Here is a 13,559-nt window from a genome sequence, read left to right as displayed (position 1 = left end):
ATATAAAAAGAACATTAATAACGGATGATTGTTGAACATATAGAAAAAAAATAATATAAAAAAAAACATTCTTTACATTGTTTTAGGCCAAAAAATGAATAGCCAAGTATTGATTACTGCTGAGTGGCAGTATTGCTGCCACTAATGAGTAATATGATTGTTGGACATGTAAAAACGAAGTAAAAGAAAATAATATTGTTTACACTGTTTTAGGCTAGAAAAAAGTGAATGGCTGAGTATTCTTGACTACAAAGTGGCAGTATCACTAACAAGATTATTGAATATGTAAAAAGAAAGTAAATTGAAATAGTATCTACATTCTTTTAGAAAAAAAATGAATAGCCAAGCACTAATGACTACCAAATATTCAATGACTGCCAAGTGGAAATATTACTTCTAAAAAGAATGTTAAGAAGTATTGTTTACATTGTTTTAGGGAAAAAAAATGAATAGCCAAGTATCACTGCCACTGATGAGTAATAAGATTGTTGAACACGTGGTGGGGTCAGTCTTGGAAGATGAAAGAGGTCATCAAAACTTGTCATTGCCCATTAATGCAACCAATGGCAGATGTCCATCATGGAGTAAATTCGAGAATGTTTCACGGGATAGCTGTTGGGGATATGAGGTACATTTCTCTTTTTTCCATTTAATGTGCTATTGAATGCAGTATAATTAAAGTAGTATAAGAAACAAGATGAAATGAAGAAATGAGAATGAAATTATCACTATTGGGATTGCAGCCTCTGAAATTTTTTATGTAGGTTCGATTTCATGTAACATTGAGTTGAAGTCCTTTAAGCACTTTGTATAAGTGTTTAAAGGCAATTTGATTAGTATGGATCCTAAATTACAATTCAACTATTGTGCATTATTGCGTATGACAAACAAGAAAAAATAATTAAATAACCAAGAAAATAAGGGTAATATCAGCCAGGGAACAGAAAAGAAGCAGAAAAAGACAAAAGCAGATATTTCAACTAGTAGTCCAGGAAGTGTGTGAAAAAAAAGGGCCTAACCCGGAACAAATTGCAATAGAAATGATTCTTTGACCACCCGACTCATTCCGAATATGCAAAGTTTGCTCATCTAGCTGTTTCACAAATACGTTTTTTTGGGGTTGAGGTAAATAACGAGGAGGAGAAATATGTCTTTTGCAGAAATGCGTAAAACCACGAAAAACACTATGCATCTAGGAGTAATAAAGTATGCTGAATCTAAAAATGATCTTCAACTGCAAGGATAAACAAAGGTTATCAACATTTAAAGAGAAAGTATGCGGGAGGAGGGTGAATTTTCTCATCTAGTGTTAAACCACGCTGAATCTGAAAGAAACCAGTCTTAAAATGTAGAATGACAACTATCACCCATTTTGATGGTTTAATTAACGATTAAAGCATTCTCGACTTTTTCAGTTATATAATATACAAATGTGACAAAAAAACGAAATATTAATATTCATAGATCTTTGTTATCTTTGAGATCATCAACTCCAAGAAACTCAGTTGTAACACAGTTCGCACAACTTGTTCCCTTGCAAGCTCCACAGGCCCTGGTGCATTTCATGTCATTTCTTTTGCAAGTGCATCGTATATTTGAGCAGTCGGTTTTGTAGTTACAGCGAAAAACTGCAAGGAGAGAGTTGGGGGCTGCGGGGAGTTCACCAAAAATAGGGCGATATAATCCATTCTGAATTACCCAACCGAACTGGCCAGGGTCGAGATTACATCCCAGGGTGTTCCATGATTCAAGTTGCAAATAAACTCGAAATGAGTGGAAGCTGCAAGCATCACTGGTGGAGGGAGAACTTTAGACTAAACATACGAAGCAGTTACTGTAACTTTCTCCATGAATTTGAGATGACGTAACTGATTGAGGGTTGAAATTGAGCCTGGGCACTTTAAAAAAAGCATCATTGCTTTCTCCCCAGCTGATGAAATGTCGTGCTTGGTGGATAGTGGGTCCATAAAAATTTTAGCGGATTCGTAAAACGTTGTTTTTTATCAGAAGCTTTAGTCCCGCTGACTTCTCAATGCCATAGACACGAGAAGCTGAATCACACCCTATGAAGGTGCTGACATACTCAATTGTGCTACATATATGAGGTCCAAGTTTGTGTTTTAATTCATTTGTATCCCTAGATCTATTCTTTGAGATTCCACCTCAAGGTTCAGAGTAAAAGTTATTTCGCTGGATTACCTTTCTGTGCGTGATAACAGAGGATTATAAGCAGATATGTGTTGTGTCCAACCAGGACAGTAGACATAAAAGAAGCAGATTGAACTACAGTTAAAACAATGAGAAGATCAACATCACCTTCTGCCTGATATACCTGAGACCCAGCTTTGGTCAGGAACTCCTTGGTCATGGCTATGATTGCCTGCTTATTCTTTAAATTGCTTAGGAATCATTCTTTCTTCGTAGAACAGATCATATTCCTGTTAAAATTGATCTGCGGGCACGATCGTTTCCCTTTCCGTCTCAAATGGTTTATGTCTTTAATTGAAGGTGTTTGGTTGTGTCCGTCGAAGACCACAGACTTTCTTTGCGACCCGTATTTCCGTGCAGCGTAGTGAAAGTATTTCTGACAGATATTATCATAAGTTGAGTTTTTTTCCCATGAGATTTACTGCAGCAGTGTTCCACCATCGAAAACTATATGCTTGTCACTGAAATCTTTGACGAAGTCTTCAGCTTTTGGCTGCTGCTCTGTAACTAGACGCCACATCGCATTGGCGAGGGCAGGCTTATCGGCTGTTCGTGGAAGTCCGTTTGCTTCAAAAAGTGACAGAGGTGGTGAATACAATTCATACTTAAAGTATGACTCCAAATCATCTTCGCTATTTCCAGCCACTGAAACATGAATGCTGAATCAACGGCAACTGACTGTCCGTCAATAACTGGTGCACCTTTATTAGCAAGCATTACGGTCACAGCCTTTTTCTTGAATGTGTACGGGTTCACGTTTTCCCCTGTCATGGTATCCATGATTTCTTGTCCGACGGATCTAGCTGTGTCGACGCTGACTTTTTCGTTATCCGTAACTCCAGAGGTAATGTTTCACAAGCTCGGATCTTCTGCGAAAAGGGTATTCTCAGCATGAAAGTAAAGGAGCTTGCTAGTATCATGGTTGTTGTTTTCAATCCTTGACTCTCTAACTTCTTTGTGCTGTTCGCTCGTCTCGTATTGGACCTTAGCAAAAGTTTGTATCGACGAAGAATACATCACAGCGGGCATCCAAAGGACTTTATCATATTTTTTTCTAGACCAAAATGTTTTATTACAAATCAGCAAAAACTCTTGTAGTTTTTACCCTGACCTTACTATGCTGTAATCTGCTATCATAAATAAAAAACTCGATTCCTTACCTTTTTTGGAAAAAATGAAACAGCAGAACTTCACCATCAGCTAAACAACTCTCACTGACTGAACGCAACTTTGACCTGTTATCTATTAATCGACTGGCCAGATAAGGCAAAACACGATGGAACAGGTTTTATCACTGTAATGATAGATTTAGAATCGCCCGAAGGATTTTTACATTCTGGGATTGTTAGGTCTCGTCAGTCACAAAAGGGTTATGAAACTGATGGAATATTTAGATGAAAGTTCTAATTTTACATTCAAATAAAGGGGATTTTAATAATCACGATGATCTAGTACCCTGTTTTAGACATTGATTTCGTTGCTGTACGCCTTTATATGAAAACATGAATTTTACATCCTCAAAATCAACATCAACCTCAAAAACATAATTTTTAGTAGTTTGCTATATATTCATCGTTCAACCTAAAAAGATAAATGAAAGTTTTAATTATACGTTCAAATAAAGTTGATAATGGAGTTGACTTTTCTACAGCAAAAAAAGGCCAATTTTGTTTAAGAAATAGGGTTAAACAAGTTCTATTTATAGGTTAAAAGTGACTTCAGATCTGGTTTTCTAAAGTTGATAATAAAGCAACTGGCAATGAAACAATTGGTACAGTTATCCTAGAATCGGTACATCACATACTGACATTAAAGTCTAATACAAACACATAGTAAAAGGACTCAAATCAGATTTTACTGACGGGTGAAAGGAATTTCACCCGATTCAGGATTTTAATTAAGAAAACGGTAAATATATTGATTCAAGACATAAATTGGAGCAAACCTGAAAAAAAACAGGTGAATTGGGTAAAAGTGCTAAAATGCTAAAATTCAGTGGAGAGGGATTGGCTAGAATAGCCAAAACTGTACCAACTTTAGAATGAACCAGTGGCGCCAATTAAAAAAAATGCAAGGAGAGATCAAAATGCATTTTTTAAAATCTAGGGCTGGTCATTGTGCTGTTTTTTCAATGCCTTTTCAATGAAATCACCAAAAAAGGTATTTTTTCAACGAAAATACCAAAACAGGTGTTTTTAAAATGCTTGTTGGGAGGCTGGGAAAAACTAGTCACGAGTTTGTTTCTTATTAGAATTTCCTTCTAACATTACACTTGTCCATAAAAAGAAAATAGGATGGTTTTGGTTAAAAATCTATAGATTACTTTAAAAAAAAAATTGTTGTACCATCTTTGTGAAAAAATTCAGCTTTTTTTAAATTATTTCTTCTGCAACAAAAATTCTGCAACATAATTTTATGCTGACAAGCTCCGTTGTTTCTCTGTGCTAGTGTCTGTGGTGTTTTGCAAAAAGGGCCTAAGTCCACTTTTTTTCGAAAATGAGTTAAGCATATGGTTTGAAAGAACTCAAAGAGATCTATCCATTGGTCTATTCAAAATGGGCTTATCTTTAATTCTGACTTAGTTAAAAATGTTCTAAAAGGACGTAAAACAGAGTTTAAGTCCCTTTTCATCTAAGTAATGAACAATTTAGCAATTTGTACATTTCCAGTGAATTCCAATTGAAAAGTTAACTAAGAATCAATCTTTAAAGCTTCAAGTTTCTTAAATTCTGATTTATGAGAAGAAAAAAAATTCTTGTGCCTTTTTATTTTCATGTTGATCTCCTGTAAAATTAGGAAAGGTGGACTTGACCCTTTTTGCAAAACGCCACAGAATATGTACTATCACTAAATCAACTGAATTGGAAGTTGCAGTGTTGGTGCTGAAATTCTTTTAGAGAGAAATATATGGTCTTATGATCTTCATCGCAAAGTTCTCATTATAGATGTAAGCTATAAAAATACTATTTTCAGTAATAATACCAGTCAGCAATGTTTTTACGATTTGCACATTTATGATTATTCCTTGTATAGATTCTCGTTATAGATGTAACGTTCTCATTATAGATGCAACGTTCTCATTATAGATGTAAGCTATAAAAATACTATTTTCAGTAATAATACCAGTCAGCAATGTTTTTACGATTTGCACATTTATGATTATTCTTTGTATAGATTCTCGTTATAGATGTAACGTTCTCATTATAGATGCAACGTTCTCATTATAGATGTAAGCTATAAAAATACTATTTTCAGTAATAATACCAGTCAGCAATGTTTTTACGATTTGCACATTTATGGTTATTCCTTGTATATATTTTTCCGCTGACTTCTCATGTGTTGTTAGATCTTACGCCTCCCCCTTTCATGTGTAAAAATAGCAAATTTGTGTGCTAAGTTAAAAAAAATTTATCGAGTTCCAAGAATTAGATTTTGTCTATAAATAAGTCTCTTGTATATTTCTCTGTTAGCTTTGTTAACATACCCGAACAAAAGGTTTGTATATTTTGTTTGTTTTTTTTCCGACAAAAAAGAAAAAAAGTTATTTAACAAATCTATCCTGTAAAAGAAAAAAAAGTTGTGATAACCCTAGCCAGTCCCTAAAAGAAGTACATATTCGATACCAAAAGGTGAGGGCTGCCAAAAGAATAGCTTTGCATGGGAATAAAATTTTTTGATCCCCCCCCCCCCTATGACTATTATTGATATTGTATAAAAGAAGCGGAAAAATTCAGTACCAAAATTTCACTGCTTGAAAGAGAAAAACAAGTATAAAGTTCTTCTTTTTTTCGTTAAGCCCTATTTAGACGTGTGCTTGGCTAGACTTCAATTTATAGCCATCATCACTTTGGACCAATCAAGGCTTAGTAGAAAAGAGGAAGCAAATTATGATTGGTCGAAAATTATTATGCCTAGGCATGTCTTGCTAAGCAAGCATGTGAATTAAACTTCAGCCAATCCAGTGCTGTCAGAGTAGACCCAGTGGATTAAAGAAATAATTAAACAAACCCAAGTGTAATACTGTGTCGCTTGCCTTTCCTTAGGCTTTAGTTCCTCCAGAGCCATTGCTGGTGCAAGGGGCGTCGACGAAGCCTGTCCATCCATCCTGAATCAGTGCAGTAGTGGTGATGACTTTTCGATCCAGTATCAACGAGGTCTAAACCATCCTTAGATTTCGGTCATAGGTTCACCGCAAGGTGATTTTGGACGCCCTAGTCTATGGCCATCTGATATCTAATCGTAGGCTGTCTGAAGGAGGCTGTTGCGTCTGAAGGAGGCTGTTTGAAGGAGGCTGTTGGAGAACGTGTCCCAAATAAGCCCTCCTCTTCTTCCTTAAAAGAGCAGTAATAATAGGCTGGCCCGTTACACTACGAATTTGAGAATTAATGAGCCTTTGTTGCCAGCTTATGTTTAGAATTCTCCTCGGAAACACATTTTAGAATGAGAAGATCCTCTTTTTGAGCTGGTTCCTTTCCCAGCCCTCATTAGCATGAGTATTCTTATTGGACTTAGAGGGGTTATGTTCCGTTAAGAGGTTTACTGTAGTCTCTGATGATTTCATACTTAAAATTACGAAATTAGTAGACATTTAGCTGTTAGCAACAACTGACAGGAATTAGTACAATCTTAGATCGGCTAAATAATCGCTTTTCGGACGAAACTGCATTTTAGGTACGAGTATTACGTCGTACTACGACTAACATTAGTTCTATAGAGGTGATGATAAATGACGACTGCCTTTATGACGACAATTGAATCGAATTTTAAACAAAGAATAATGAGAATTTGCCAAGTCTTAAGTTTAATAGAGGTAATGATAAATGACGCAAGTGCATGTCCCACAACAACTGAATCGAGTTTTAGGCAAAGAATCGTGAGATCTAGCCAAGGCCTGAATCAGTTCTATAGGGTAATGATTAATATCGCTGCTGATTGTCCCACAAAAGCTCAATCGAGTTTTATGCAAAGAACAGCGTGATCTGGTTAAGACCTGAATCAGTTCTATTGAGGTAAGGATAAATGACGCGATTTTATTTTGGAAACCAACTAAATCGAGTTTTAGACAAAGTAAAGTGAGATCTAGCAAAGACCTGAATCAGTTCTATAGGAATAATGATAAATGACGCTACTGAATTTCGTACAACAACTGAATCGAGTTTTAGACAAAGAATAATAAGATCTAGCCAAGACATGGAAAGAAACCTCTAAATATGCAAATATATTATTTACCGAACATAGAGGGTTAACGACGAAAAGTAATCTCAGCTTCTTGATTATAATTTCGTACCTCTTGAGAAGTGTCACTGAGGGACAATAGAACGTTAGTGAAAATTATAGCTTTCTTCTTCTTTAGAAGTTACACAGCAATTCTGTAAGGGGCAGGGTTTGTTCAGCGGGAAGAAAATACCCGTCAGGGATTTTAGTACCTGGGATTTTGCACGCAGAAAAATTAATATGTTGCAATAATAGCAGGGTTGTATCCAGGGGAGGGGGTCCCTGGTTTGAACCTCCCCCCCCCCCGAAAGGTTTGTCTGAATCGTAAAAACGTAATGAAAATGGATATAAACAAATTTCGTATGCGTTTTTTGAGGTTTTTTGTGTAACCCCCCCCCCCGATTTTTTATTTTTAGTAAAACCCCCTCCGAAAAAAATCCTGGGTACGGCCCTGGGTACGGCTCTGTTGTCCAGAGTAGTCGATAAATTATTTGTCAGGTATTGTTAAATTAATTCTTTAATTTACTGATGGTACTGGAGCCGAAAATTGTGTCATCATAGGCGATAGTACTATAGTACTAGCTTGCTTTAGAAGTTTGACTGAATATTACAGAAAGTATATCCAAGAAGCAATTATTTACCTTAATTTCTAATAAATATCCTGTTTCGACGTTTTAGAATTTTAAACAAAAAAAGAAACTAAACACCTGTTATCCTTTTTGTTGTTAGAAAATCACGTGCAATCGGAGTAGACCCAGTTCACGACAGTGTAATGAGAAGACTCTCTACAACTCACAAGACTATCCTTCGAGCTATTATCCCTATCCTACAAACTTTCCTACAACTGTTAAGAATGCAGATGACCCATGGAAACCAAAGAATGTAAAGAATGTGGTAAGATTTTACCGAGTGTTCTACATAATTATTTTCAGCATGTCAACCGTTGGTTTAAAATTGAATAAATTAACTTTTCATAAAATTTATCGATGATAAGTTTAATATACCATGGTTGTTCGCATAGCTTGGGCTCGAGTTTGAGACTTCAGTACATAGTCTTTATTTTCTATTTGGTGCTGGAGGGGGGGACTGGGGACTTAGTATGTTTGGGGACGGTGGGAAGAGATCTGGTCTCTAATCTTTAAAACACAGGATATGATCATGTGTCACCGGTATAGTGCCTCCCTCTCCCTCCCTCTCCCTCCCTCTCCCTCCCTCTCTTGCTTTCTCTCCCATCAGGTTCTTTTGCTAGTATTTCGCTCTTCGGTTAGTATTTGGCTCTTTAGCTTGTATAGGCTAATATTTGGCTCTTTGGCTAATATTTGCCTCTTTAGATTATTTTGGCTAATATTTAGCTCTTCGGTTTCTATTAAAACATTCTGTGGCTAACATCCTATTAACTGTATGCAATGCATGATGTTTAAAAACATATCTATTCTGGCATAAATAAGTAATTCGTGATTTAATTAAATTAAGTAGTGTATAACTAATTGTGCTCAGGATTGTCGTAAACATTATTGTGTTTTTAATAAACAAAATAATACAATAAGAGAAGGGAAATGCAATAATTCCCCGTACTAAAAAGAAAGTCAAAATAGTAAGCAAAATCAGTCAATAACGAGAAAAAAAATGTTTTGGTTTGTATACCCTATGAACGTAAACATAGTTAAGTGGAATATAAAGAAACACATACTTATTGATATGTTTAAAGTAGAAAACATATTATTGATAATCTATGTATAACCAATTGTTGCCAACGCATCTTGATAATAAAATCAAGTACAGCTTTTAATTATATATTCTGTTTAGTCTTTTTAAATAAAGTATAGGCAATGTATTTTGACTAATGAGCACAAAATTTTAGATCCAAGGAAAAGCGACTTCTCGCACAATTTCCTGAAACTGTTGTAGAATTTGTCTGTTTGTTTTTGTTTATTTTCTTTAGACTTTTTCTTTTAATGGGACAGATTCTATCTTTGTTTCTGCCGAATGTTTCCTTAAATTTTTATAAACTCGACACTATATTCCAGAATGTAAGGTAAGAGTATGACTAAATTGTGATTTGTAAATTCTATTCAAATTAAGATATACATCTATATGATTATTATACTTCTATCTAGCCGAATGGTTATTTGGTTTGAAACGAGGGTCAATGGCGTGACTCTATAAGCTCAGCCAGATTCTACCCACCTCTAAATGGGTACCAGGAGAAGTCTGGGGAAGGTAAACAGGGAGGGTATGCGAAAGCACAGGATGGCTTGCCCCTAGCCCCCATCGCACTTACTGGTTGAAGGGGCATTAAGCGGAGATCAGCACCACCTTTTGGGACTGTAAAGTCCTTTGTGCAGTTTGGGACTGTAAAGTCCAAAGTCCAATTAGCTATATGAACACACTCGTAAATCTTCTGTTGATAATGATGTGAAGTTATATCGTGGTTCCGAGTTTTTGACTCGGCTATTGCCACGTCATTTGCTCCTTTTTATTTACTCCCTCATAAGGTCTCCGATTTAATTTTTTATTATCGTAGTCAGTGAGCAAGTTAAAAGTCATTATTAAAACAAGTAAGTATACAGGTATATAGTTCAAATTATTTAGATAATGGTTTGAGAAAAAATCCTCATAGATAAGCTTAAAGGTTTTATGCAAGTATTCAGGGAGCTAGTTAAAACTAATAAACACATTCATAAGGAACTCCTCCTTGATGGGATGCGGGAGAAACCTTCATGACAATGTCGTTAATTAGGGAGAGGGAGATGCAGGGGAGTGAATATGCTACCTACAATATATTTTAGAAAATATTCTTTTTGTTTTGTTCTTTCATTGAAAAAATGTCTGTTTCAGTATTTTCATTTAAAGAAACGGAAAATTTTCTACTCCCATCTTTTGCCCCCTTCTAATTTGAAAATGAATTTTGACCCCTTCAAAATTTTCGTGAATTAACGCCACTCTTAATGATCTCCATTTGTAACACTCATTTACTCTGATCCACCGCATGTTTCTTCCACGTACCTCGGTTTTCTGCAACTTAATTTGTAACCTTTAAACACCTTGCAACCATCTTGTTTGATATAATCTTCCAACTTCAATAATTCATTGTTTTTTTTTTTTAGAAAACATTCATTATTTTTTTTATTAAGACCAATATTCACAAAAAAATCATATCAAACAGACCTACCACGTGAAAATCTATACAGATTTGTTTGTGGCAGGACTCACTATTTTACTCACTTACTACATATATATTGAAAAAAAAGAAAAAAGAAAAAAAACAAAAAAACAAAATGTAATCATATAAGTAAATAAGAAATAAACCTCATGGGAACCGTGAACCAATACTTACACAAGATAGAAGATAGAATACAGCCCCCTCCCCTCACCCATCCTTATTCATTAAGAAATTCTTGAACCTATTTCTAAAAGAGGACACACTCTCAGCCATCCTAGTGCTTTCCGGAAGACTGTTCCATACCGAAACACCCACATACCTAAATACAAAACTAGACCTAGCAGTGTGTCGTCTCTCATGTACCAACTAGGTCCGCGGAATTCCTAGTATCATAAGAATGGTACGTAGAATTCGATGACAATACATGACAAAAATAATTAGGTGCTAATTTATTTAAGCACTGATACACCAAAATACCGGTCTGATAATCCCTCAACTGCCCAACATTTAAAATATTAGAATGGCGATAACAATCCATTTTACGTTCACAATTTTCAAAATCACCGAGCAGGCAAAGCGCTTTATTCTGCACATTTTTTACCTGTTTGTAATTTAAAACCAAATTACTAGTACATGCAGAACAACCATAAACAATCTGAGGATGAATAAGACAAACATATAAAATTTTTAAAACTAAAACAGGAAAAACATGTTTAAATCTACGAATCAGCCCTAAGCCCCGCGCAACTTTCACCGATACAATTTCACTATATTTTTTCCAATTTAAATTACAATCAATCTGAAAACCAAGATACCTTGTATCAAATATTTGCTTAATCTCCGTACCAATAAAATTAACCAAACCGAAAATATTATCAATAACTCCAGTACGACTAAAAATCATGTAATTAGTTTTACTCGCATTCACTGCTAAGCAACTAAGATTAATAAAAATATGCAGGTTAAGTAGCACTATATTTGCTTTTGAAACAAGTTCACTCAAAGCTTTTCCAGCAATCGTTATAGCTGTGTCATCCGCAAAGGATGTTATGGCGGCATCAGGGATGTAGAACTGTAATGTGTCAACATAAATTAAATATAAAAGCGGACCTAACACAGAACCTTGCGGTTCTCCACATAGTACAGGACGAGGTGGACTGACAATGTCCCCCACTACTACATGTATTGATCTACCATACAAATATGAACGAAACCAAAGAATCCAATGTAATTTTATACTTAAATGGGAAATCTTTTATAACAACACCCCAAAATTAACAGTATCGAAAGCTCTTTTAAAATCAATAAAAATAATTAATAAAGTAGAGCCGCTCTCAAATACATTTTTTAAAACATCAAGATAATAATGCACGGCATGACTATTAGAATGAGATTTCCGGAATCCAAATTGCATGTCACATAAAAATCCAAGAGAATTAAGATAGGAATATAGTTTCTTATGAAGAACCTTTTCAAATATTTTTGAGAACAGTGGTAGAATCAATATAGGTCTCCAGTTTGACATTTCTCTTTTGTCACCACCTTTATGTAAAGGTATAATTTTTGCTTGTTTTAAAGCATCTGGGAACTGACCTCTTTCCATAGATAGGTTCACCAAGCATAGAAGACAAGGCAAAAGGTAAGCGGCGACAGCCTTAAATGCTTTAAGGCTAAGACCGTCAATTCCTGCTGAATTCGATTTTATTGTTTCCAGTGCGTCGTCGAGATCAGACTGAGTGCACTTTACGAATTTCATGGAACTACCTTCCCCATGGTCATCAATAAACAGCTCATTTTTATACCCATGGTCAGCAACATCATTTTTAACGTCAATTCCAACATTTGAAAAATATTTACAAAACTCATCACTAACGTCTTTCTTACCTTTAACTTGTTTTTCACCGACTACAAGTTCATCCACTGGGTCTATAGAGTTATTACCAAGTAGTGCCTCATTTATCACTTGCCAAGTTCCCTTAACATCACCGTTTTTATCACGAAACTTCTCTGAATAATAATGTTTCATTGATGACCTTCTGAGGGACTTCACATTGTTCCGAATTTTCCTAAATTCTTCAAGGTTTTGTTGCATTGGAGAATCAAGGTACAACCGATAAGGTCTGTTCCGTTCACTAATTTTTTCAAAAATTTTATTCGTCACCCACGGTTTCCTTGGGGCATTTTTCTTCTTAGGAACAACCTTCACAGGGCAACACTTATCATAAGTAGGTGACAATATTTTTTAAAAAGTGTCAAACGCCACCGATGCGTTTTCTTTTTCATTCATAACTTCCTCCCAAGAAACTATGCTTATCTCTTCTTGAAATTGTTTAAGATTTTCTGGCTTAAGATACCTAGCTGTTGTCTTCCCCATTTCAAAAACCTTTTTTCCAGTGTCCCGAATTACGCATGCCTAAGGAAGATGGTCAGAACCTGGACATATGATCACGTTGCAATAACTTTTCGGTATAAAATTCGCCGATAAATAAATAATATCAACAAGGGTAGCCGACTGACTAGCAATCCGTGTCCGTATTTATGCTACCGGAAAAAAATTGTGCGACAACATAAGATTTAAAAAAATCAAGGATAGAACTACTTAAATTAAGAAGATTAAAATTAAAATCACCAATAAAAACCCCATCATCCAATTTAGTCGCCGCTGTATCGGAAATAAACTTATCAAAATCGTAAAGAAGATCCTCCGGATTAGCACTAGGTGGCCGGTATACTAAACAAACTAACAACTTTTTCTTCTCCGAAACTTCAATCTCAATAGAAAAAGTTTCGATCTTACCTACAATCCAACAATTTAAATCCTTCATTACTGTGTATCTTATTTGATCCTTTAATTGTAAGTAATTCATTGTAAGTATTGTAAGTAATATATTGTAAGTAATTCAGTAGTAATTGTAATTCAATGTAAGTAATTACGTTCTGAGACCACAAGTAATTACATATAAGTAATTACGTT

The 13,559-nt window shown here is 35.3% G+C and overlaps 1 protein-coding gene across 2 annotated transcripts in view; it reads left to right on the top strand.

Annotated features, from left to right (window-relative positions):
* The first annotated feature begins 440 nt into the window (after positions 1 to 440).
* LOC148951863 (uncharacterized) overlaps positions 441 to 13,559 on the top strand; it is a 55,531-nt gene continuing 42,412 nt past the window's right edge. Inside the window, exons 1-2 of one of the 2 annotated variants that reach the window (XM_089089373.1) lie at positions 441 to 628; positions 8,152 to 8,316. In XM_089089373.1, coding sequence (XP_088945499.1) covers positions 446 to 628; positions 8,152 to 8,316 — 348 coding nt within the window. In that variant the 5' untranslated portion in view covers positions 441 to 445. The remainder of the gene's footprint in view (positions 629 to 8,151; positions 8,317 to 13,559) is intronic. The other variant, XM_089089374.1, reaches the window with a different exon arrangement.

The sequence above is a fragment of the Artemia sp. Qi Xiang Cuo genome, chromosome 5 (assembly GCF_049724085.1).
Source record: "Artemia sp. Qi Xiang Cuo chromosome 5, ASM4972408v1, whole genome shotgun sequence".
NCBI classification, from domain to species: domain Eukaryota; kingdom Metazoa; phylum Arthropoda; class Branchiopoda; order Anostraca; family Artemiidae; genus Artemia; species Artemia sp. Qi Xiang Cuo.
Note: the sequence above shows the minus strand (reverse complement) of the source record. Positions and strands in the feature narration are given on the sequence as shown.